Consider the following 26,371-nt stretch of genomic DNA (forward strand, 5'->3'; position numbering starts at 1 on the left):
TCTTTTTGCTTTCTCCAGGACCTCCATTTTTTCCCTGTATTGGAGGAAACGCACCACTATGGACCTTGGGCCCCCTCCTCCGCCTCCCCCTCCTCGATGTGCTATTTCAAGCTGGACCTCCTTGCCCCCTTCCAGTGTAAAAAGTTGGTTGATCAGGCCCTGACCTTCCTTCCCACGTCGGACGCCGTCTCCTCTTTGCTGGGTGACCCCCATTATGCGTAGGTTATTTCTGCGCTCCCTATTTTCCAAATAGTCCATCTTCAAAGTTATATCCTCATCCCTTATTTCCAGGTCTGTTAGCCTCGCCTCATATTTCATGTCCAACAGATCTGTTTGGAGGTGGTTATTTTCCATTCCCTCCATTTTATCTTCCAGGGTGTCCACTCTTCCTCTGAGGTCCACTATAGAAGCCTGTATGTCGGTGCGAATAGCCTTGATTTCCTGAAGGATGTCCTTGAGGTCATCCTTCGTTAGGATTGGGGGGGCAGGGGGGTGGGGTTTGCTGCCTGAGGGCATGGTGGCTCCGTTGGCCTTGCTCAGAGATGTTTGTGAGCGGCGAAAGCGTTGGAGGGAGGAGATTGCCCCGGAGGATGGGGGCCACTCCAGGATGTTGCTCTTTTCAGCATCTTTTGGTGTACCACCTCTAGCAGGGTGGGCCCGTAGGGGTCTCAGTTCGGTGGGGCGACCTCAGCCCCTCTTGTCGGGGGTCCGGTATCTGGCCAGGGAACTTGCAGGGGGGCCCGTGGGGCCTCCAAGAAATGAGGCTGAGGCTGCTTGGTTTTGGAGGCCTCTGCGGTATTGGCAGGGGGTGAGGTGGTACCGCTGAGGCAGTGAGAGCCGCCTTGTTCCTCTTCTATTATATTATTTCTTTTCCTTTTTCCTCCCACTTCTCTTCCCCTTTAAATAAATAAATAAAAGGGGGGGCCAGAGGAGGGGTAGTGTCCCGGGTGCCGCTGGGGCACCCCAGCACAGTTTCCTCAAGTCTCCACCCCTCGCCCCTCCGCCTCCTCACCTCCTTTCCGTGTTCTCTGGACTGGCCAATGCTCTGGGCCCAGGTTCCTCCTTTCACTGGGAGCCCACGCGTGAGTATGGCTCTGCCGGCCTCTTCTCTCTATGTGGGCCGAGGGGCCGGGCGGCGTCCTCCGGTCGTAGGCCCCAACCTGTGGAGGGGCGAGGGGCGTGGGCGGCGATCCCCCATGTTGTTCTGAGGGGGTGGCAACTGCGCTGCAGTGCGGGACACCTGCAGGGGTCCCCCGTGCCCGGTGGATCGGCTTTGCCGGCGTCCCCGCGGAGCTCCTGTAGAGGCCGCTCTGGTCTGGGTGCGAGGAGCTCCCGCTCCGCTCGGGTGGGCAGCTCCTACGGAGGTCCTTGGGGTTGGCTTCCCCTTGGCTGCCCCTGTGTGCCGTTGGTGCTTGGGGGGGGGGCTCAGATGGTGCGTTCCAACGCCGCCGCCCCCGTGAATCTTCATCGGGGCTAGGCTTGGCGCTCTGCGCCACTTGTGCAGGGCTGTGGGCGCGGGGGTGTCACCACCCGCGCCTGTCCTCCAGGTGAGTGTTGCGCGTGTGGGGGGGGGTCCCCGACACCTCTGGCCCAACTCCGGTCAGCAGTGGGGGGAAGTGGCGCGGCCAGGTGTGACTCACCCGGGGTCAAATGGGCAGGGAGCTCGCTGTCTTTGGCGTTCCTCTGGGGACTCGGGGCTGCGCTTGGTTGGTCCCTTGGCAGCCTTGGTAGGGCTGAGTGCCCAGAGTGCAGATCCTCTCGGGCTTCAATGCCAAAATCCCGGCTGGGGATTAGAAGGGCACACTCGGCCCTGCGAGGCAGGAGGAGCACGGGTCTTACGCATCTTGCATGCTCCGCGCCCCCTGCCGGTTTCTCTCTATTTTTATTTTGCTTGGGTAATTAAGCATAGCAAAGCAATAAGCCATTTGAAAGAAGTGAATTAGATCTCGTTACCCTTGTGAAAATGCTTAACTCCAACATAAAAATTCCAGAAGGACAGTGTTTCTTCCTCCATAGGGTGGTTGCCTTCCCCTGGATTTCTCTTCCCTCTGTTGTATAGTCCAGGATATAAATTCCCTGAGTTTCTCTTGCTCTACAATACAACTAATACATGAAACAACTTGACTCTTTGTCTTGTTAGAATACCTGATCTACTTCCTCATCAGGTTTTCCTTCCTATTTTCTTGTTCAACTGTTACAAACAATACACAAAACGACTTGGCTATGACTTTGTATTTTGATAGGATACCATAATTACTCCTTTGCCAAGTTTTCACTCCTCCTTTCCGGTTTAGTTCACACAGCCTTCTTGATTGTCCCAATTCATCCCCCTTTCAGGACCCTTTTAGGTGCTGTATTCCTTATATGCGGTTCAGTTTCTCCTTGGCCTGGTGTGCTTATCTACCAGTATTTTCTTACATCAACACTCTTGCAATTGCCTGATATACTCTACTGCCAGGGCTTTCTTAAATGAACAAACTTGCAACTGCCTGGTATACTCTCCTGCCAGGACTTCCTTATGTGCACAAACTTGCAACTGCCTGGTATACTACCACTGCCAGGACTTTCATAGATAAACCCACTTGCAATTGTTTTGTAAACTCTCCTGCTAGGGCTTTCCTAAATGTACTCGCTTGCAGCTTCAATTTGCCTGGTGTACTCTTCTTCCAGGGTTTCTCTCATGTGGACTCTGCACACATTTCCAAACCTCATATGCTTTAATGCTTGCTTTTTCTGATACTGTATCTGCCTGGTATACTATCCTGATTAACAAGGGGGGTCCTGGGTGTCCCTCTGCCAGACATTAGTCCTGGTTACGAGAGACTTACCCAGAGTCTTTAGCTCACTATCTTTCACAGAGAAGAAATATCCCAAACATATCAGTCTTTGTCCTGCCCTGGGGCAGTCCAGCACCGAAATGCTAGGCAATTCTCCTCTGAACAAGAGTACCAACAGAAATCCCAGACACGTGTTTCGGTCTGGTTGGACCTCATCAGTAGGGTGGATCTGTGCCTCTCTAAGAATAGTGAGCAAGGGGTCCACTTGACATTAAAGATTTTCATCATGTCAGATTCTTATTCACAATGGTCACTCTTTTATCAAGTGTACAAGCTTAATTGCTCCATGAATAATGTGCAACTTGGTACACTTAAATTGCAATCAGATCCCTATTAGCTAGTGAAAAGGAAAAATGCTGACCTTCAGTGTTTTCTCAAAATGCTGTTGTGGGCCAGTAGTTATAATTTCCAGTTGAATTTCCAAACCGGATAGTCAGTCATAGACCAATAATTCCCTTTTTGCTGCAAAACCTTCGTAGTGTCCTAAGACTCAGGTTCTCTCATCATGGTTTTAATGGAAATAATATTAGTATGGAAATCTTACCAAGACAAAGTCTTGTTATGTTAAAAGTTATCCAAAGGGTTACATTTTGGTCTAGACGGTGAGTCTGTTCAGTTTGTGATGAAAGACTGTCCATAGGACTTCTAGATGCCAATAGGGCATCTGAGTAGTTCTAAAATAAATTAGGTAAATGAATGAGGCTTACTGTTAGATCTCTGTTACAGTGTTAAGCCAAGAAATAAGAGCAACGGTAAAGCAAGGAGATCACAAAGGTCCTTTTGTAACTTACTTGGAATGTCTGTCCAACCGGATGAAAAAGTAGAGGCTGGGAGGTCCAAAGATCGCCAAGCCGCTTGTTTTTGTTTGTAAAAATGGCGGCTTTTTATATCTCTGTGGCTGTTTGTGACATCCTCACATGCATGCGCGTGTGACGTCACAGATTTGTCGTGGAGTTTTTTTCTTTTTTCTATGCTGGAGATAATTTCTATACCCGTCTCGGCCATGTTCGTGATTTTCAAAGGATAGACTTTCTGTGATTAATATATAAATAAAGTTGCAAATGTATCATGCAAATCTGTTGTCATCACCTGTTCGAGTCATCCTGTGACGTCATCTTGCAAATGCGCGTATGATGTCATAAGTATGGCATGGAGTTATTTTCTATGTTTGAAGGATATACTATGTCTACCTTGGCCATGATCGTTCTTTTCAAATAGTGGCTGTTATGTTTGCAACATATGAATGTGCTGGCTAGGATTTCCTAAAAAACCGTAGTCCTCACCGGTTCGTGTTAACCCATGACGTCATTTTGCGCATGCGCGTGTGACGTCACGGGTAAGCGTACAGTCATTTTCTATGCTTGAAGGAAATACTTAATCTGATTCAGCCATTATCGTTGTATTCAATAAATGGGTATTCTGTGAGCAACATATGAGTGAAATGGCAAAGATTTCCCAAAGATCCATAGTGACCACGGGTTCGTGTTATCCCGTGATGTCATCTCGGGCATGCGCTTGTGACATCACTGGTAAACAGATCAATGCTCACCAAAGAATGCTGGAATATTTTACTCACTTCCATCAGGGATCTCGATAAAAATTATATATGTTCAGAAGAAAATTCAGACATATAACTTCTCGTACTAGGTCGTTACTTAATAGATGCAATACGCACGATCCTCATGCTTCGGAGAATATTAGGTTGGATAGGATAAATACTAAATCTTTGAAAAACGGAGATGTCAAAAATAGTAAAAAATAGCCGGATCATCTTAGAGGTGGGCGAACTACAATGTTTTAAAACTGTGTCTTAATTACAAATTTCATAAGGTTTGTGTGTATGCATAACAAGTAAAGTTTTGTTTAGAAACTAGAAAATTACGATGACTCAAGATTGATTAGATACGGAGAGTCAAATTAATGTATACAAGTATAGGAACAATCCTTCTCTGATTCCTGGCACGTTTGTGATCACTCCTTACTCTATGTGAAACAATGTTCCCAAGCTGCTAGGCAGCTTTGTGTGAAAGAGATCAAGAAATTCCTAAAACGGTTGCATCAGCCATAGAAATATGTTTGTTTGGACTGGTTTGTGTGCAAAGAAATGTGTCCATAACAGTATGTACTGTTATATGGTCTTGGTATTAAACTTTGTGAACATGTATGTGTTCGGTTAGGTAGGTAAATGTTAGCTCTATTGACTTTACAAAATACTTTGGAACTCAAAACATTTTTCTAATATAATTCCAAATGTGGATCATCAATTGTTCTAATCACTTAAACACCTCATTATGTAAAGCTGATATTCATTGCTCAGTGGTTTTAGTCTACGAGTATCACTGTCTCAAAAGTGAGTGCACAATCTCTCTGGACGGTTCCAGTATGTTTTTAGGTGAACAGATCTGTCTAGTTTAACATTCAGATATTGTGTTACAGAAAATGACGGAGTTGGTCTATGTCTCTGTCTCCCCAAGGAGTGCACAGTCAGGTTCTTATGTACTTCTGAACTTTCTAAATCAGAGAAAGGGCCCCAAGTAATATTCTTCGTTGATACCCAAAGGGTCTTGGCATCAAGTTTATGTATCCAAAATAATTCCCGTTGTGACAACCTTTTTGGTAGGTCTCCACCTCTAGGAAGTGGATGAATTACTTCAAGGATAACAACTCTCATTTGTGATGCGTTGTGTTGATTTTCTTTAAAATGTCTGTAGTGATTTAGTATTCCCAGTCTTAATACTTGACTTGTGTTTTGCCTACATAATACCTGCTGCATGGACAGCGGAGTGCAAAGATGACATTTTTGGTCTCACAGGTCGCATAATGTTTGAGAGTGTTTTTTATACCGGTATTTGGATGACGAATATTGATGATGCTTGTACAATGCTGGCAATTTAGGCAAGCAAACGTGCCAAATTTTATTTACTCAAGGTAGTTTGTGTTGGTGGCTTATGTTTTTCTGCTCTAGTGAGTTTGTCCATAAAATGATGGCCTCTTTTGTACGCCAGCATTTTTGGTTCTGGAAAACGTCAATTAAGGTCAGGGTCTGACTTGATTAAGTCCCAGATTTTGTGAATGATTCGTTTAATCTGTTAACACTCACTGGAGTATTTAAGTGTGTCGATGAGGTTCCTGTTCTCCTTTTTTGTATTGCCTTTAAGTAGTTCTTCATGTTGCAAGGCTTCTGTCCTTACCGCTGCTCTGTTCAGTATCATCCAGGAAACCTCTTTCCATAAATCTTAACTTCATGTCATCATATTCTTGTTGTAGTCTTTCAGAGTCTGATGTAATTCTCTTCAGTCTAAGCAGTTGACTGTATGGAAGATTTTCTTTGAGGTGTTTTGGATGGAAACTACTGAACTGTAGAGTGCTGTTCACATCTGTGGGTTTCCTATAGATCTTAGTGCTAAACCCAGCTTCGGTGAGTTCGATGTTGACATCCAGGAAGTTTATTGAGGGTTTCCCAATTTCAATTGTATTTTTTTAAAAAAGTTTTTTTATTAGTTATTAACAAACAATACAAACCAAACTTGCAGTGCATACAGTAAAATTTAAATTATACATCGCTTGATTTTGTTCACCGCTTCCCATATCCCACCCCCCGTTCCGAGCCCATTTCCACTAATGCTCTGTTCCGGCGTCTTGCGCAGGGGTGTTCTCTTCCATAGGTTCCGTTGGGTCCGGCATTGACCCAAATAATTCTGCTAAAAATGATCTCCATGCCATCAGGGTCTCAGTCTCCTCCTCCCCGTCTACATTGCTAGTTTCCTGCCATACCATAGTTTCTGCCTCCGCCCATTTCTGCAAATCCTTCCACCATAACTCCACTCGTGGTTTGTGCCATGTCTTCCATCCCATAGCAATCCTTCTCTTTGCAAGTGCGTATGCCAGGTCCTTTAGTTTGCTCACATGCTTAAGTTTCTGTGGCCTAGGGAACCCCTCTAACAAGCATGCCCACACAGTATCCACCACAATCTTAATACCTCTTTCTGCTAGCTTGTGTGCCACTTTGCTCCAGAAGCACTCAATAACCGGGCATGACCAAAACATATGCACCATGCCCACATTCTCTTCATCACACTTAGGGCATGCTTGCCGTCCTGCATTTTTAAACCTAGATATCCTTTGGGGTGTCATATACGCTCTATGCGTGATATACAGCTGTATCTGCTTTAGTCTAGCGTTCCTCGACACCTTCCTATGATACCCCTGGCCTCGTTCCCACATCCCATCGTCCATCAGGGCTCCCACTTCTCCTTCCCATTCTTGCCTCAATTGTACTACCTCCTTCCCCACTCTGGACATCACCATCTCGTATATTCTAGATATCTCGTGCCCCCCCTCCGCTATGTTATATATTAAATCTATAGTAGCATCTGGTTCTCCCTCCAGTACCAATTCAGGCCAAGTTTTCTTAATTCTCTGCACCCGTCTATGGTACGTGATATACTGGCCTGTATGTAACCCGGTTTCCACCCTCAACGTTTCGAAATCTATTATGGTCCCCTCTTGCCATATATTTCCCATGGTAGCTATCCCAACCGGTTCCCAATGGTTTCTGATTATCACCCGTAATTGCTTCTCTCCTCCCGCTAGTGCTACCAATGGTACTTGAGTGGAACACGGGGACGGGTTCTCCATCATTTGGCAGGCCCTATGCCCCATCTTCCATCCAAGCACCATCATCTTGGGGCGCCCCCCCATCTCTGCCCTGGGCAGTCACATAACTTCTCTTAAGTAAAATGGGGCGCAATCCTGGCCAAACAACCTGGATTCCGAGGTGCTCTCCTCAGAGAGCCATTTGGCCACGTATTGCAGATGGCCTGCTACATAGTACATAGTAGACTTCATAATTAAGGCAGTTTGATACCCCTTCTCTCATAAACATTCTGTAGCTTCTAGAGAGCCACTCTGTTCCGTGCCACAGGAAGTCCCTACACATGCTGTCCAATCTGGTGAAGAACTTCTTTGGTATCCAATATGGAATGTTCCCAAAATAGTGTAGCAGCCTAGGCAGGACCACCATCTTCAACATCGCCCCACGCCCCATCATTGCTAAAGGCAGCTTTACCCAAAACCTCATACAATTTTCGATTTTCTTGATAGCTACCTCAGTGTTACACCTATGCTCTTCTTCCACCGTGTGGAATATGTCTATCCCTAGATAGCAGAATGTGCCAACCACCCATGGGATCTGTAACACCGGCAGTTGATTCAAGGGGATCCCTTTATATCCACCAAATGGGAACATGCTGGACTTCTGAGGGTTCACTGCTATGCCTGACATCCCTGCATATCTTTCCATAACCTCCAAGATATATTGAAGGTTTTCCTCCGGGTGTCGCAGATACAACAGCACATCGTCTGCATATAGGGATATCAGGTGTCGTTCACTTCCTACCGCGATGCCTATTGTGTCATACTGTTGCCTCAGGTAGATCACTAAGGGTTCCAGAGCAAATATATAGAGCATGGGGGACCACGGGCAACCTTGTCTGGTGCCCCTACAGAGTTGCCACCTTTCCAATATCACTGCTCCTATTTTGACTCTGACTAGCGGTTCACTGTATAACATTTTGTCCCACTGTAAGTATCCAGGACCCATCCCAAAGCTGGCCAGGGCCGCCAGCAACCAAGGCCATTTGACCGAGTCGAAGGCCTTTATTGCGTCTAGTGACACATTGTCAGTTCACCATCATTCTCGTTCCCATATTCGATGACTCTATGGAGCCTTCTCAGATTATTAGATATATTCCTATTAGGGACATAGCCTGTCTGATCCGGATGTATTAATTTGCCAATGACCATCCTCAGTCTATTCGCCAAAACAGTCATCAGTATTTTACTGTCTTGATTTAACATTGATAGGGGTCTATATGAACCACAGCTTTGCCCGGACTTATTGGGTTTGGGTAGCGGTATTATAATCGCTTCTCTTAGTGATTCTGGCAGTCTGCCCAGCTCATATGCCTCTTTCAACATATCCAGCAGAGGGGGAAGCACTTCTCCTTTGAATGCTTTATAGAATTCACTTGGGAGTCCATCAGCCCCCGGGGTCTTACTAGTGGGCAACTGTCTCACCACCTCCTCTAACTCCTCTAGAGTGATCGGCTCATCCAGCTCCTCTCTTTCCTCTGCACTAATCTGTGGCAATCCTATGTCCTCCAATGTTTCTACAATCGTCGTGTGATTATCCTCCCCGTCATCTTCATATAGCCGCCCGTAATAATATGCAAACTCCTGGTTAACTCCCTCTTGAGTGTCAGCTACCCTCCCATCTTCCCTTGTTATCGTTCTAGTCGTAGGTCTCAGGGTTTCACTCTTATATAGCCATGCCAAAATCCTCCCTGGTTTATCCCCTCCCGCGTGCTGCCTCTCTATATATTTTTTATAGTTGAGGTTACATAGTCTCTCCCGTGCCCAGCACATTTCTGCTGCAGCCTGAGTATCAATTCAGTGTCTTCTCTAGTGTTATTTCCTCACTCTAGTGCCCTTTCCAATTCACCCTCCGCTTCCCGGAGATCAGTCAGGATCCCCCCTTGCAGTCCTTTGGATTTTGCTATAGCTACCCCCCGCATCACAACCTTGAAGGCCTCCCACAATGTGCCCGCTGAGTCCACACTGCCAGTATTTGTCTCAAAATAGTTAATGATTTCCTCTCTCATATCCTCCCTGAAGTGGGGATCTATCAGCGCCTCTGCTCCGATGCACCATGTCGGTATCCTCGCCCTCGGGACGATATTGCCATCCAAGAATCAATGGCGAGTGGTCCGAAAGGACTCTCGCTTTATATTCAGCGTGCGTGATCTCTGTTAGTACCCCTGGTGTGACAAAGACAGACTAACCTTGTATGTAACTGCTGCGGGGCAGAATAATGCAAGTATTGCCTGTCCTGAGGGTGTTGCGCCCTCCATGCATCTTCGAACCCAAAGTTGTTAAGCAGTATTTGCAGTGCTTTAGCAGATGGGGCGGGTCTATCCATTTTCCCAACTGATCTATCTACCTTGGGGTTTAATACACAGTTGAAGTCCACCCCCAGATCACCAGACTTCCCACACACATGCTGAGGTTGTTACAAAATGTCTTAAAATACGCCGCTGTATTTTGGTTCGGGGCATACGTGTTTACAACGCTTATCTCTTTGTTTTCCACCAATCCCCTCATTATGACCATCCTCCCGTCCGTCTCAGCCAGTGTCTGTAGCAGCTGGAATGGGACTTGTGGCGCCACCCAAATAATCACTCCCCTGGCATACGCCGAATACGACGATCCCACAACCGTCCCCTTCCATTTCTTCCCAATCATCTCCATCTTGTCTCGCGTCAGATGCGTTTCTTGCAGTAGGGCTATATCCATCTTCTGTCTACGTAGGTATAACATAACCTTATTCCTCTTCAAATAACTATTGAGCCCCCTGACATTCCAGGTAATTACTTTAAGGTCCCCCATGGCATGGCAAGGTCCCACTCCTCCCTTCTCCTGTGTAGTCCAGATCCAACTGCGTAACTCGTCTATATGGGCTCGTTTCCCAACTTAAACTCCCCTTAACTAAGAACACAACAAACCCCCTTCACCTCCCTGCCCTCCCTGACCCAACAACCCCCTCCCCAACTGTTGCCCAGCTCCATCCCTGGATCTCAGGCACCCCCGCATCAAGCCCTTTCTGGCACTAACCCGTACTCGCGGCACAGCAGGGTAAAAAAAGCCCTAGTGGCTGTCTTACTACTAGTTCTTGGGGGTAGGTTTCTTCCATCTTGCTGCTCCTGATTACTTCAAGCGCACTACGCCTACCGCTATTCAATTTACTTGTGCACTTAATGCTCTATATTCTAGTCCAACAGGATCAGGAAGTCCAAAAATGACCATTGTGTTTCACTTGTCTCTTGAACTTTTACTAGGACCCCCCCCCTTATCCCCTCAGCATTCACAGCACCTCCACCTCACTTGTCGCGTTCCATATGATCTTGCTCCTCATCGCGCTCCGGGCAACCTTGCAGATCCAGCCATGCCGCCGCTTCCTCTGTGGTGTCAAAGAAGAACGCACTGCTTATATGTAAGACCTTTAGCTTCGCAGGGTACAAAAGCATGTACTTGATCCTTGTTGTGCGCAGTCTCCTCTTGACCGCCGCATATCTGTATCGCTGTCTCTGTACCAGGTGTAGTCAGGATGCGCCGTGATATTGGTGGAAGCCCTTTCTATCGTTCCACCTTTACGGAAGTACTCCAAGATCTTTTCTCTGTCTTTGTAGTTTAAAATCTTCGCAATTATCGCTCTGGGAGGGGCCCCGGGGCGCGGTTTCCTCATCAGGGCCCGGTGTGCTCGTTCAACCGTAAACCCTTGCGAGAGCTTGTCTGCTCCTATCTCTTGCAGGATCATGGTCTCCACATAGTCCGTGGGGTCCTGGCCTTCTTCTCCCTCCGGCAGGCCGACCACACGGATGTTGTTCCGTCTTGCCCTTTCTTCCGCCTCCTCTACTCGGTTTTCAAGATTAGCCACCTGTTGCTTTAGTATATGGACCTCCTTCGCATTATTTGTGCTGGTGTCTGTGTTGGTCTTGACAGCACTCTCTAGATTGCTTGTTCTGTCCGCCAGCACTCTGACATCTTGTCACAGCAGGTTGACTTCGATTCCAACCGCGTCGATCTTATTCTGCAAGGCCGTTCGTAGGTCCGCCATTGTTGTCGCCCATGAGGTTCTCAGCTCTCTTATGGCTGCCAGGACCGAGGTGTTTTCTCCTTCAGGGGTACGTCCATTGAAGCTGCTGTTGCGCTTTGTACTGGAGCAGTGGGGGTCTGTTGTGTTTTAGCAAAGACCTCCTTTGTGGGTTGTTTACTCCTGTCCTTGGGTCCTTTTACTGACATAGTGCGGGCTTGGCTCTGTCTCCTGTTCCAGTCTCTCCGTGCCGTGCCAGCACGTGTCTCAGTATTTCCGTGGCACCACCTGGTCAGTTCGGGCCCAAACACTTCATCCTCACCGTGTTGCCACCTGTAACGCTCACCTGATTCTCACAGAGGCGCCGGTCTTGACTGGGCGACTACCGTATCTTCAAAGGTGATGTGTAGCACCCGGTTGGCTCTTTGGGCTGGACCTCTGTGCACTGTATGCCTGACGTGTAGAGTAAGATGTCTGCAGATAGAAAATATGGGGTTAATGAACTGGGGTTATTGGGGTGTCCCTATCTCTTTCCTCTTCTCCTCTCCTGTAGACCCCCAAAGGTTAACGTTCTCACCTTAGGTAAGTGAATGCCGAGCTCTCCATCTGCCTCGGGGCAGGGTGCTGTAACCAGTTTCTTCACTGGATAGGTAGCGCAGGCCTCTTGACTTCAGAGGACTGCTGTTCGTCGTTTACTGCACGAACGGTAAGTTTCGAGTCATTCAAATGTCTTTAAAGTCTTTAGTAATGATGTCTCTTGTTTTGCAGGGTTCCGGCGATGGCGGATGACGGGCTGAAGTGAGTTGAAGATGGAGCCCGTGTGATGAATAGAAGCGCCTGGAAGCACGTAAGTAAGCGCTTGTTGCCTGCTTCACGATGCGCTCTAACTGTCTTTTTATTTTGCAGGTACGAGTTCGGAGCGGCTGCAGGGTGCCGGAATACCCACTGGATTAGATGTGGAAAGGAGTAATGGCATGTGAGTATTAAAGTTCCCCAATGTCTTTAAACGCACCTTGTTTTGTCTTTCAGATGCGGGATGCAGCGCTGAAGGCCTCCGGAGCGTGTGAAGAGTTGGTAAGCTTTTGTCTTTCAGATGCCGGAATGCAGTATGAAGACCTCCGGAGCGCACGAAGAGTAGGTAAGCCTTTGCCTTTCAGATGCCGGAATGCAGTGTGAAGACCTCCGGAGAGCACGAAGAGTAGGTAAGCCTTTGCCTTTCAGATGCCGGAATGCTAACCTGTTCTTTCTTGTCTTTATAGGTGTTGCTGAAGACTGGATTCAGGATGGTAAGCCTTTTTCCTTAGGCCCAGGACCGGATGCAGAAGACACGATGAGCGTTCTGCTGCAGAGGGTGCAGAATAACGCAAAGCAAGATTCATCCACCGGGTGTGGTTTAAATAGCCTCCTGTAGTGCTTAGATGTCTCCTTCCACAGCCACGCCTAAGTAAGAAAAGAGTTCCTGGTAAGAAAAGAGTTCCTGCCTTCCAGAAGAGTTCCAGTGTTCTGAATCTAGGGAGTGGCTCCAGCCCCACCCAACAGGAAAAGTAGTTCCAAACAGAAGAGGATCAGAGGCTCAACTGGCAGGCAAGTAAGCAGCATGGTCTGCTGCAGGTAAGTCCACCCAAGCATTATGAGCCCGGCGCTTCCAGCGCTGGGACTGGGCATATTTATGAGCCTGGTGCCACTGGCGCCAGGACTGGGTCCAAAAGGTCCCAATTGGGACTGGTTGGCACTCGGAACCTGGGTTATGGATCTGCTTCCAAGGGAGTTGGGAAAACCCTGACCTTTTGGAAGCAGAGATCATGACACCACCTATGGTGGCGCGCACTAGGTTATCCTCCGAGTGGGTCGTGTCCTCCCACGTACCTTCTCCGGCTATTGTGGTCAGCACCCCGTTCTCTTGTTCCTTTAGGCCGCTACGCGCTCCTCCTTATGCACCACCAGTGCAACTCAGGCTTATAATGCGTCCAATGTTACGTGTCCGCTCCAATGCCTGCCGCCTTTCTCCTTACCGTGCCAGCATCTGGAAGATGTCCAGGAAGGGCCGGAATGTTGGCCGCTCCTGATGCTAAAATGCCAGTATACCCAAGTGTCTGTGTCGCCTAGCAGCGCTTTAGCTTGACTCCAGTATCCCTATGTAGGTCCCGGCCACTCTTTGCACCCACAATGTTAGGTCAGTTCCTGGGCCCCCTATTATGGAAGAGAAGGCTTCCGGTGCGCTCCAAGCGCTAGTGTATCACTACATTCTGTGTAGCACTGCTCCTAAATAGCATTATAACCGTGCAGTGTATCAATCCATGTTTTCTGCGCACCACTGTAAACAGAGGATATTTACTGTTAGTCTCATTGTCCCCTTCATCCTATGCGGCTCACCACCATCTTGTATGCAACGAGCCAACGTTCTGTTCCTGTTCGCTCAGCTCTCGTGATAGCTTCTGCTGTCACCCGCTATGTTCAGCAGGCGTCTGGGGCCCCGCTGCAGTTATTTGTAAGCCGCTCGCGGTTGGTGTCCTCCCCGCAGATCTCACCACCGCCCGCAGTCTGTATCCTTTGTTGAAATGTTTGTGAGCGGCAGGGAGCCACGCAAACACCAGATGCCTGTCCTCCGTGACATGGCAACTGTAGCCCCCTATGGCGATCGCATCTCCCACTCAAGCTCCAAAGCACTGCCACATTGTTGCTATAAATAAATGAATGTCCGGAGCATGCCTTGAAAGCAGAGCGTCGCGCATCCTGTGGCAGCTACCTTCCTTCATTTTCCACCGCTGTTCAGCTGCATTCGGTCCTCTCCGAGGCTGCGGGTGCAATCTCTTTGTTGCCCGCCATCTTGGCGACAATGTATCCGCACGGCTGCATACTCAAATTTCTATTTTCTCCCGGGTGCCAGGCACGATTCCCTTGCAAATCGAGCTTGCTGCAGAGTGCCTATTCAGACGCCCATAACTTCATTTCTGGAGCGCAAGAGTTATTTTTCAGGCATCATTTCCAGGATCAGTGTCGGATCGGCAGGAGCTGCACAAGAAGGCATGTCCTATTCCAAGGCTAGTTAGCCACGCCCCCAATTTCGATTGTAAATGTTATCCTCTCATTACATCCATTGAGATACTTCCAAAATTTGAGTAGCTCTTCTTCCGTTCCTACCCAAATACCGAAAATGTCATCAATATAGATTTTGCAACATTTGTTCTTGTACTTCCACAGTTGTTGCTCCAAGACATGTCTGCTTTAAAAAAAAATACATTAATATGTTAGCATACGCAGGGACGACAGAGGAACTCATTGAGGTACCGGCTATTTATAGGTAATATTGTCCATTGAATCGAAGATAGTTATTGTATAGTATGATATTGATGAGTTCAATTGCAAAGACTTTGTAGATTATGGTATCTTCATGACCTAGTAAGACCCATTCAAGAGTTTCTATGCCTTCATTGTGGGGGATGGATGTGTAGAGGCTGCCCACGTCCATTGTGAATAGCAACAGGTTGGTTTCTTCTAGAAGAAGGGTGTTTAGAGTCTGTAAAAAGTGTCTCATGTCCTTAAGGTACGTGGAGGTAGCTTGTACAAGTGGTTGTAATCCAGCATCAAGATAAAACGCCAGTGGTTGGAAGATACTTTCTGTACCAGCCACGACTGGTTTAAATGGTGGGTCTGTAATATTTTTGTGTATTTTCGGTAATGTGTAAAATACAGGGGTCACTGGACATTACTTGATTAGGAATTCACTTGTCTTGTCAGAAATCCAACCCCTCTCTGACGCTATTTCTATAGTTTCCTTGATGACTTCTTTGATGAAATTCATAGGACCATTGTCTAGAATTAAATATGTCCTAGGGTCTGCAAGTCATTTCATGCAACCGTTTTCATAAAGGGAGGCGTCCATTAATACCATAGCTCCACCTTTATCTTTAAGATCAAGTCAGTTCTGGATGACTTAGAGGGTAAGTCAGATTTTGATGTCTTATGTTTAGATCTTGTTAGAAGGTCTTCAGTATCCTTTCTAAGTGGGTGAGGGGAAGTGTAGCAATATGCCATTAAGGCATTGGGCATGGATGGGGTATCCTCAAGAGAGGAAGGGGAATACCATGCCTTGTTCGATGGTGCCCTGCTATTTCCCCGAAGGTTGTCTCTCCCCATGTGATCCTCCCTCATATAGCCGCCCACAGGGTCAGGATCAGGTAGCAGCTGCCGTCCCCTGGCCACATGGGGAGTGGGGACCACCAGGAAAGGAGTAATGACACCATTGGATTCATCACACCCGTTCTCTAATTCTGCAGTTTTTCCTATCTTATTCTGTAACATTGCAATTGTATCCTCCAAAGCCCTTAACCTTGATTTCCCCACACTCTCTAGAACTCTTCTTCATATCAATTCAAAAAGACTTCCCACTCTTCCCGAGTTATCAGCCTTCCTTACCCTCTAAGATGCGTTTTAGGTGGAAAAGTTTAACTAAATCAAAAGTCCCATTTTCTGCTCATGAACGTTGTTGGTTCCCCTTTGTCATGGAGCTCTATTGTTCTCATGGAGCTCCATTGTTCTAAGTACTTACAAGTCTTCTGTCGACAATTGATGTAAATAAAGTAGATAGCTGTATCACTATCCAGAACACTAAGCTCTTTCGCCTGATTGTTCCCCATGTTCTTGTTCAATATGGTTCACCCTTTCTACATGTTGTAAACAAGCCCCCTCTTTTTTCTCTAACTTACAGAATTAAGCTCACAGAAATACTTCCATTCTGTCATGTTAGGACAGAATCAAAGTTTACAGAATTCAGTTTACTCTAATGGCTCTCTGCAACTATTCCCCCTGGACTCTGCCGTCAGCTCCCTTCTATCTATTCCCCTATCTACCTACAGCCCAACATCATATTTCTGTGTTGTCGTATTCCTCCCATCAAATTTATTCTGTCTTCCCCCAAAATTTCTTGGAAACTTTTAATTTTACGATTCCTTTGTCAATCAGTGCTGCCCCTCAAATTGAATAGCCTTGGCTTTCGCATAGCTCAGGAGCAAACACCAACCTTCACTGGCAGCCCTCTTTTGAAAATCCTTGTACAGGTTCTTACCTATCCTTTGTGTGCAAACAAGGGTTCAAGGGGAAGCTATCGGCATTTAACAAATCAACTGGGCATGGCAAATATGAGTTGTGATGGCACCAAATTGTAAAACCCCAAATCCAACACCAAGTAATCCAATAAACAACCCAAGGTAGCAAAGGAGGAAACAATATGCATGTCTATACAGATGTGCAGAAATGAAAATTAAAACTGCCAAAACATCCCCTTCCCAAAAATGGGGGCCGCAGAGTTTTTATAGGGCTTTGAACAGTGTGCCTTATAAAACAGAGAGCGTATGATACATTTAGTCGGTTATATTAACAATGAACTTCCTAGCAAAGCATCGTCCAACCTGAAAGTCAGGGCTTTGCACCACCAGTCCAGACATGTAAAATGTATCATGCCATAAGCACATGATATATAGCTCTGACGTTAGCAGATCTTTCCATTGCACGTACTAAGAACTGATCAGGGGCCTAGTACACACATGTTCCCGGTGTAGGTTCTCAGACAGCCAAACACAAGACGGCTTGGGCGTGTTGCTGAGTGCCTGCATTTCGGAAAGATGATTACATGTTTGCATACCAACCAATCAGACCTCTTACTGCGACAACTCCCCAAATATGACTGAGGTCACCCTATCATTCCTACTTATGGCTGTGGTTTTTCTCTGTCTGTTGTTCATGCATATCCATGGCTCATTAAAAATAAATGAATCTGTTTTGACGGGTGTAAAAAAACTGGCAGCACACTAGGCAATAAGCCAACAGTTGTGGCACCTACATATTACCATCCTGTGTCTGTATTTTTTGATAGGATGCTCTAATATTGGACCCAGCAATGCATAGCATCATTGCTCAATCAAACACAGTGATCTTCCAGATTTTTTTAAAGAGAATCTGTGTGCAATCACAACATGAAATAAGCAGGGATTTCTGTACTTACGGGTCGAAGAAACGGTTTCTGAACCTGCTTAGTAAGGATGTGAAACATATCAACTGTCTCTGTAGCTAGTGCAAGGTAGGATCGTGACACACGCTCATCCTGGGCTAGCTGAGCCTGCCGGGCCTGCTGCTGATCCTGAAACATGAAAATAAGCAGGTTATTCAACATAAAACTTTAAAATGCCCTAACACCATTCTTTGGCACCCAAACCATGCATGTCCCTTTTGCAGCTGAAGATGAATTGCAAGACTATTTGAGAAGCAGGGCAAATACTTGGGTTTTTTTTTTTTTAATCGGTTTTATTAGTTTTTGGTACAAAGTGAAAGAAAAAAACATTACTTTACACTATGCATTGATTTCCCTTGAATACCCTTCCCAGCCCCTCCCCACTCCCCCAAAGCCTCCCTAACACCAACTTGCAACAAAACAACAAGAACTAAAACTTGATCACAGGAAGTTATTGACCAGTACCACCCGTGTCCAGGTCTGAGTCTCTAAGTGTGATGCGCATTTGGCAGTCAATATACTTCTTGATGACGCCTATGCAATGTGACTTGGCTGCTCCTCTAGTATTGCGCTTTCAAGAAGGTCTATCATCCGGGGAGATGAATAATTCCTGTATTATGGAGTTCCAGGCCGCTATGTCAATTGAACTTTCTCTCCTTCGTGTTTGCAGTGCTTCCTGCCAGACTGCCGTCTCCACAATAGTCCATCTCCTAAGGTCTTTCCACCGTGTCTCTATTCTTGGTCCGTGTTAGGCAGAATCCTGTGCAGTTCCCTTAGGGAACACTGCAAAAAGATTAAGACTACAGGAGTAAGCAGTAAACCCAATTGGTAGCAGTCTGCACCACCCAGATTTACTTGGTAGCTGTGGCTGAGCAGTCAAACTTCTCTCAAGAAGAGTTAGGTAGTATACAGGGGATACACAATAGGGCCAAAAACACAGTAGAACAAGCGAACACTGACCAGAGCTTTGTATCAAAAGTATATAATTATTTATTTAACACGCACTTTAGAAAATATACTAGCACTATTAATCAAAGCAAGTTCGGGGGGGCGCTGTTGCGCACGTTAAAGATGTCCGCCTAGTCCGAGAGCTCCGGCTCACATGAATCCTTTTCTACATCTATCCTCCTTCAGGGCCGCCCACGGAGCAAGGAAAACGCAGCGAGGAGTGGCGCTTGATGCTGGGCGCCGGCTGTGAAAATTTGAGGCTGCTGTAACTAACGGCGCAGGAGTGGGCCTGTTCGGAAGATCCTGCGGGCCACGGCTGAGACGCGGGCCGTCCGCGAGTTCCAGAGGATTCTCCCTCTGAGCCGCGGGGGGAGGGGCAGTGGCGCGCTGGAGGCCGCGCTCTGCCGGCATCCGTGGAGAGGGCTGGGCGCTGCTGCCCTCGGGCCGCTGGTACACTAGGGCCCCCGGAGGACCTGGACGAGTGGTGGGACCGCTGTGCTGCTCGACCCGTGTGAGGAGACACCTTTTTCGGGTGTGGAGTGCGGCTTCGGCGGCCGGCGCGCTGCTGCCTACATAGGCCCTGCGGGTGCCTGCGGGGAGAGGAGGCGGGCCGCCGGACCGCGAGGGCGGCAATCTCTTACTTTGTCCCAGCCGTTGACTGCCGTGGATGATCCCCGCCGACAAGGAAACAAGTAAGCACGCGGGGCGCTGCAAACTGAGGGGGCATTATATGACAGGAGTGAGCTGAGGGAGGAAAACTCTGACCTCCATTGGGTGACACACCCCTGGCGAGGAAGGGCGGCAGCTGGGGGACTGTGCTGCGACGATCATCCCATAACCAATTTATTGAGGAAAAGCTCAGATACCCTGCACAGACGGTGCAACAGACAGGCCACGCGGCCTTGGCCTTCTCAACATGATTGGTGGGACACCCTGCCAATGATTACTGTGCTTGGAACGCGAAGTTGGGGGCAGCCTCCACACACCCGACCGCGGATACCCGATTGCTGCATTGATCCGCGGGGTCGCCCTGTGGCTTGAACCGGGTTACTGCACACGGGCGCACTAAGCGGCACCTCGTGGGACACCAGCGAAGCTTGGGAGGCTGGCTCTCATCTATATACCCTGAAGCCTACATCCTTCATTGCGGAGGCCTCCGAAACGTCAACCCCCTTTTAAAGTGGACATTGGCATAACCCCTGCGCCCTCATCACTTTTGGATCGCGCCGGGCGCCCTTTGACTGTACTTTGTATACTCGTGCTGAAGTGCAGAGTTGCATGGTGGTAGGGTCCATCCACACTATAAGCCCTACATAGAGCAATCATAACATATTGCTACAAGTGTGCCGGGAGACGTGGGAGGACGCCATATGGGACGCCACGAGCAGAAGGGAGTGCGCTCCAAGAAAACAGGCCCCATGGATTCCTTCGCCAGCACCCAGCCCGGCGGTTCTGCCGCACCCCCACGAAACCAACGGACAGCCAATCAGACCTCCCGGTGGATGAGAGAGTGGACAGATTAATGGCAATGGTCCAAAATGGCTTCCTGGCGGTGAACACCAAACTGGACGACATTGGGGCAACAATTAACTCCCTGAAGGCTAGGGTGGACAAAGAAAGCACACGTATCACTGAGGCCGAAAACAGGATTGGCACCAATGAGGATTCGATAATACAACACGGCCGGGACATTGCCCAGCTGAAGGGCGACCTTCGAAAGACCCTGGATAAGTGTGAGGACCTTGAATCCCGTTCCAGGAGGAGCAACATCCGTCTGGTTGGGGTGACAAACCTTTGGTAAAGGATCCATGGAGCGTCAAGTTGAGGTCCTCCTGAAAGATCTACTGGGTCCAGACTCCTTCTCGGATCACTTCCTTGTAGAGCGCACTCACCGCACTTTGGCGCCTCCACCTAGACCTGGGGCACCACCTTGCACGATAATAGCCCGCCTTCTCAATTATAGGGACAAAGACGCTATCCTGCGGATTTCCAGGGAAAAGGGCACCTTGTTTCACAAGAATAACAGGATACACATCTATCCGGACTTCTCCACTCATGTACAAACACTGAGGAGATCCTACAAACCTGTTAAGAAACAATTGAGACTCCGTCAGGTTCCCTACTCGCTCGGCTTCCCGGCGAAAATGAGGATTCAGCATGGTGGTCGAGCCCAGTTCTTTGATAATCCTAATGAGGCCATGTCCTATGACGAAGCTTCTATTCCCTTACCGGTCCGGGATCGAGCCATAAACCAGAATCTACCGCCTGAGGGCAAAGGAGAACCTGATGATCCCGCTGGTTGAACACCCCCCTCCTTGCTACACTGGTATATTGTTATAATCAAAGGTGGCAAGGCGGCCCTGATTGTTGCTATTTGATGAAGTAGAGCCGTGACGGTTCCCTGGGTTGGCGGCCATGTGAGGGCAGCTCACACCCCCAGGAGTTTTCCCAGGTTATGGCTCAAGGGTTACATCATCTGGTTGGGGTTGATGATGCGGGTGGGGGTTGGGGTGGCATGGGGTTATCGTTGTGCCTGGTGATATGCCGGGCCTGTTTGGGGAGTTTTTGTCCCGTTTAGTTGTAATGTTAAAACCAGAGAGCGGTTTGGTAGTGGGAGGCACATATCTCTTGCGACAGGGGCGAGGTTATGGGCAGACGATTCACACAAGGTTAGACTTTAACACAGGCTAATAGGGGCTTAGATATTAAGCTGCTTTCCTGGAATATCCGGGGGTTAAATAACCCGGTAAAGGCAAGGAAGATCGCAGCATACATCACTCGTCATAACCCCCACATCCTTCTTATACAGGAGACACATGCACTTGGGCACGTCAACACTACACTCTTGCCACGGTGGGGTCCCCACAGATATTATACAGAATATTCAACACAATCCAGGGGATTGTTGACGCTCATACATCCCAAGCTGTGCTTCAAATACCACTCAAGAAAATAGACCCGCATGGTAGATATGTTCTGGTGTGGGGGGAAGTGGCAGGGCACCAAATAATTCTGATTAACACATATGGACCTAATGTAGACGACCCACAGTTCTATTGCACACTACTCGATATGCTGTCTACATCGGGGGAGGCACAAATTATTTGGGGCGGTGACTTTAATATGATATTGGATCAATCCCTAGATCGATCCTCGACCACCCCCAGAATCCCCTCCAAAGCTGCACTCGTTGTAAAACAATTAATGGAACAGATGGGCATGATAGACACGTGGCGTACACTACACCCGTGTGAGAAGAAGTTTACATTCTATTCATCGGTGCACGATTCCCATTCGCGCATAGACTATTGGCTTATCAGCCACTCCCTGGCTGGGGCGGTCTCTAGCTGTGAAATACACCCCCGAACCCTTTCAGACCACTCCCCTGTAACACTTGACATTAACCTAAGTGATGTTTCCCCTCCGGCCAGAAGGTGGAGAATGCCCCCCACGATCCTAAGAGACCCCAACATAAGTGAATCACTACATACGGAGATCGCGGAATTTCTGGAAGTAAATGAGGGGTCGGTCACCACCTACGCCACCCTGTGGGATGCATTTAAGGCCTGGGTTCGGGGAGCTATCCTGGGTAAGTCTACGGGTATGCTGAAATCGGTGAAAAGGGAACTGGGCATTGCCGAGGCTAAAATAGAGTTGTTGCAAACTGAATATAGCGTCATGCATGACAAGGGGACCCTGTCGCAGATTCATACTACACTAAAAGAATTTCACAAACTAGCCAATAGAGAAGTCCTTTACATGGCCGCCCCAGCCAAGGCCCGACGGTACGGGGAGAGTAACAAGGCCGGGAAATTCCTGGCCAACATGCTTAGAACCAATAGACACCATAATCCGATCCCGAGCATACAGACACCGGCTGGGGTAACGGTCAATAGAGACCGAGACATTAACACCGCCTTTGCTGAGTTCTACTCCTCTCTCTACTCTAATCATGATACAAAAAACAAAGAAGACACGTGCCGATATTTAGACAATCTTGACCTGCCCACACTAACCACTGAGACCCGCAATATAATAGATAGGCCTATTACGGTTGAAGAGATTACAGAAGCCATTAAATCCCTGTCAAATGGCCGCGCCCCTGGCACGGACGGCCTGAGCTCGGAACTATACAAGGAATTCTGTGGCGAATTGGCCCTGCTACTGTTAAAGGTGTGGGATGAGGCGATGAGCCACGGGGTTCTTCCGGAATCGATGCGTGAGGCGATCATCACGGTCCTTTTGAAGCCCCGCAGGCCGGCACAAGACATGGCGTCCGACAGACCCCTGTCCTTGATAAATACTGATGCGAAAATTTTCGCTAAGGTGTTGGCCACCAGACTCTTGCCATATATGGCAGTCCTTGTCCACCCGGACCAGGCTGGCTTTGTACCAGCCCGATCTACGGCTCTCAATTTGCGACGCTTATTTAATGTGATGGCGCAAATAGACCCGGACGCTAAGGCGGCCGTGGTTGCATTAGACGCCGAGAAGGCTTTTGATTCTCTGTCCTGGACGTATCTCTTCCTGGTGCTAGAGCGGTTTGGTTTCGGTCAATATTATATTAATTGTGTACAGCTACTATATACTCAGCCGACGGCTAAGGTCTTGACCAATGCCACTCTATCTCCATCATTCCATCTTCACAGAGGGACCAGGCAGGGATGTCCTTTTTCGCCTATACTATTTGCGCTTACCACAGAACCAATGGCGGAATTTGTGCGTCAAAACCACTCACACAGGGGTCTTAGGATGACTGGTCCCCCTCAGATCATATCGCTATATGCGGATGACACCCTGCTTTACGTCCGGGACCCAAAAGAGAATGTACAACACATCATGTCGGATATTAGTGAGTTTTCAGAATACTCGGGATATAAGGTCAACGTGCCAAAGTCCAAAATATTCCCCCTGACTGACTGTACGGGTGACCTTACTGAGATAGAGGGGTTCAGGCCCACTCCCACCAGGGTTCGGTACTTGGGGATCTGGTTGCTAGAGACAAGCAATTGCTGTATACCCATAATCATGTGGAATTGCTGCTAAACCTGTCGATCAAATTCCAGTTATGGGCTAACCTTCCACTATCCCTATATGGCAGAGTGGCGTTACTTAAGATGGTGGTTCTCCCCAAACTCCTATATTATTTCAATATTATTCCAATCTGGCCCGGTAGGCCCTTTTTCTCGAAACTGAAATCACTTGCCTCATCTTTTATTTAGAACAGGAAGACAGCCAGGATGGGATGGGATAAGATGGTTGAACCCTTTGCACAGGGCGGTATCGCTGCACCAGACTTTGAATTCTATTACTTGTGTGCGCAAGCACAATTTGCTAAACATTGGTTTGACCCTGAGGATACGGCCCACACATATTAATTGAAAAACACTCCGTCCGCCCCAATGACATACGCTCAGTCCTTCTTAATCCTAGGTACGGGGACATATGCCCTTTTGACCCGGTCTACACAACCACTCAGGCTTGGGCCAGGCTTTACAAGAGAATAGGTCTGGACTCGCCCTATGACCCGGAAACCCCCATGTAGAAACTCTCTGGTATCTCCCCCACATTCGATCAGGCCCTTCAAGAGTCCTGGGACCCGAATGGGCACTTCACGTTGGGAGCCATGTTCCCAGATGGCAAGTTCTGTGATCTTGCGGACTTCATTGGAGCGGTGGGGGGGTCCACCTCAAACGCTTTCAATACCACCGAATGAAAACTGCATTTGCGGCACGGTGGCCAACATTTCCGTTAGAACCCCAGACACATGAATGCATTAGGGCGATGGTGTCCACGGACAACCACGGCAAGGGGGTTTCGATGCTGTACTCTTGGTGCAAACCCACTCCCCTTCCCGTAACACGATGAGAGAGATCTGGGAGCGGGATGTGGGTGCCCAGATAGACGATGTCCGTTGGACCCGCTACTGTCTGCTTACCCGATCTGTTTTTATGAATTCTGGGCTACGTCTAATTCAATTCAAAGTTTTAAACCAACTCCATTACTCCCCGGCCAGGTTGGCTAAATTTGTGGAGGACTGCACGGGCGCCTGCCCCAAATGTGATGCCCCGGAGGCGGGGCCTTATCATATGTACTGGTCGTGCCCATTGATTGTGGAATTCTGGGGTGAGGTCGCAGAACTTCTTGAAACCATAACATCGATCCCGGCGACTCTCTCTCGTTTGAAATATTTGTTTGGCGACATTGGCAAAGTGAAGGAGACCACTAGGCGGTTGTTTAATATTTCATGTGTTGTTGCCAAGCGTTGTATTCTAAAGTGTTGGAAGTCTGCGGCCGCCCCGACCAGGGCCAATTTCTTAAAAGATCTATGTATGGTGAGGGACGATGAGGAACTCTTTGTACTGTCGGTTCCGTCTTCTTGCCGCCCTAAAGACATTTGGACACTGTTGCGCCTTTACTTGTATGATTTGGGCTCAGACACAGAGGTAACGCCCATACCCTCACCTTGATACTCAATGTATACTCACCTTTGTACTTGTCGCTCCTTCACCCAATGCTTGTACCTGTATATGCTTAAAGCAAGTCGCAATGTGTTATCATGTTTATGTGCTATGTCGTGCTGTAAACCTGCTCTCTTAATAAAAATATGTTTAAAAAAAAATCAAAGCAAGTTCAAAACACAATCAGAAAAGTATACACACCTCCCTTAAGAATTATTTAGACAAGTCTAAGTTAAAACACCACTTTTTGTCAAAACAGAGGTGAGCGTGTAACTTAGATGGCACTCCAATAATTAAATAAAAGGGTGAGAAAAAGGCAGGTCATAAAGATAAAACAGTTCCCAACACTTTTAAGAGACAAAAACAAGTTAGTGAAGGCAGAGTCTACTGTAGAGCCAAAGTTCATAGGCCAGGCCCACTTTAAATGGAGCAAGGTGAAATGTGCCCAAGATCACACAGTTGCGAAATGCATTCAAGTCTTTGTAGAAATGTTCAAAAGAGATTGGGGTGGTTCAAAAGATAAAGTTAGAAGGTCTGGGGGCCAAGCCAGTTGGAAAGCAAAGGATTTAAGGGTCACCCTTTAGCAAACCGTGGAAAGGGAGACCAGGTGGAACACAGTACCTTTAAAGTTGAGGAAGCTCCAGCGGTGGCAGTTGTTCCTGGCAGCGGGTGCAGTTCATGGTTTCGACCAGGGGAAGAGAGGATCTCGTCGAGGAGGAAACTTGGAGTTGTTGCACTGCCTAGGGAAGAAACCAGCCGCGGAGTTTGTCAGTTAAAAGGTGTGTTCCTGGTATTCGTGGTTACAGTGTTGCAGCTTGGCTATCCGGCCGCCGGGGTGCTTGGCACGGGCGATTTGACCAAGAGACGTCCTGGAAGGCAAAACGGGGAACTGGTTGATCCCACCAAATCAGAGGAAGAAGACTTGTCCAGCAGAAGATCTTCTCTTGTCGTCGGGAAAGTGGCGAGGTCGTTGCAGCAGGGCTCCACCGGTAGTGTCGTCGTTGCAGATGGCTCAGCTTCTCCCCTCTCCAGTTCCAGTCCCAAAAGCCCTGCTTTTATGCAGAAAAACCCCCATTCAACAGCCTAGCTGTCACTCAAACATGCTAAGTGGTGAGCCGGGCGGCTCACCACTGGCCCAATCAGAACAGAGTGCAACTTGGGTTGCTAAGGCAACGCAGTCCAGGGTGCCAATTCCCCCACCCACACATCCTGTGGAACCCAGACAGAGTGGCACCAGTTGGAGGGCTTCTGTGGAGAAGCCCGCCAAAAAGTGGAACAAGGGGCCCGACCTTGGTTGGAGTTACAGAGACAGACACAAACAACATTTTAGAAAAGAGTTCTGGCAAAAAGACCCAACCGGTGATTTAATATAAAATAAATAAACCAGTGGTATCTTTAACATTGCACCAAAAAGTGGTGCGTTTAAAATCAATGGGAAAATCCCATAGGAAATATTCCGGTGGAAAAT

General features: G+C 48.0%; 1 protein-coding gene across 2 annotated transcripts in view; it reads right to left on the reverse strand.

Moving 5' to 3' along the window:
• UBE4B (ubiquitination factor E4B) overlaps positions 1–26,371 on the reverse strand; it is a 2,401,822-nt gene that overhangs the window by 496,135 nt on the left and 1,879,316 nt on the right. For both annotated transcript variants that reach the window (XM_069609995.1, XM_069609996.1), the window contains one exon: positions 17,489–17,623. In XM_069609995.1, coding sequence (XP_069466096.1) covers positions 17,489–17,623 — 135 coding nt within the window. The remainder of the gene's footprint in view (positions 1–17,488; positions 17,624–26,371) is intronic.

This window comes from Ambystoma mexicanum, chromosome 8 (assembly GCF_040938575.1).
Source record: "Ambystoma mexicanum isolate Mex_15411 chromosome 8, UKY_AmexF1_1, whole genome shotgun sequence".
Lineage (NCBI taxonomy): Eukaryota > Metazoa > Chordata > Amphibia > Caudata > Ambystomatidae > Ambystoma > Ambystoma mexicanum.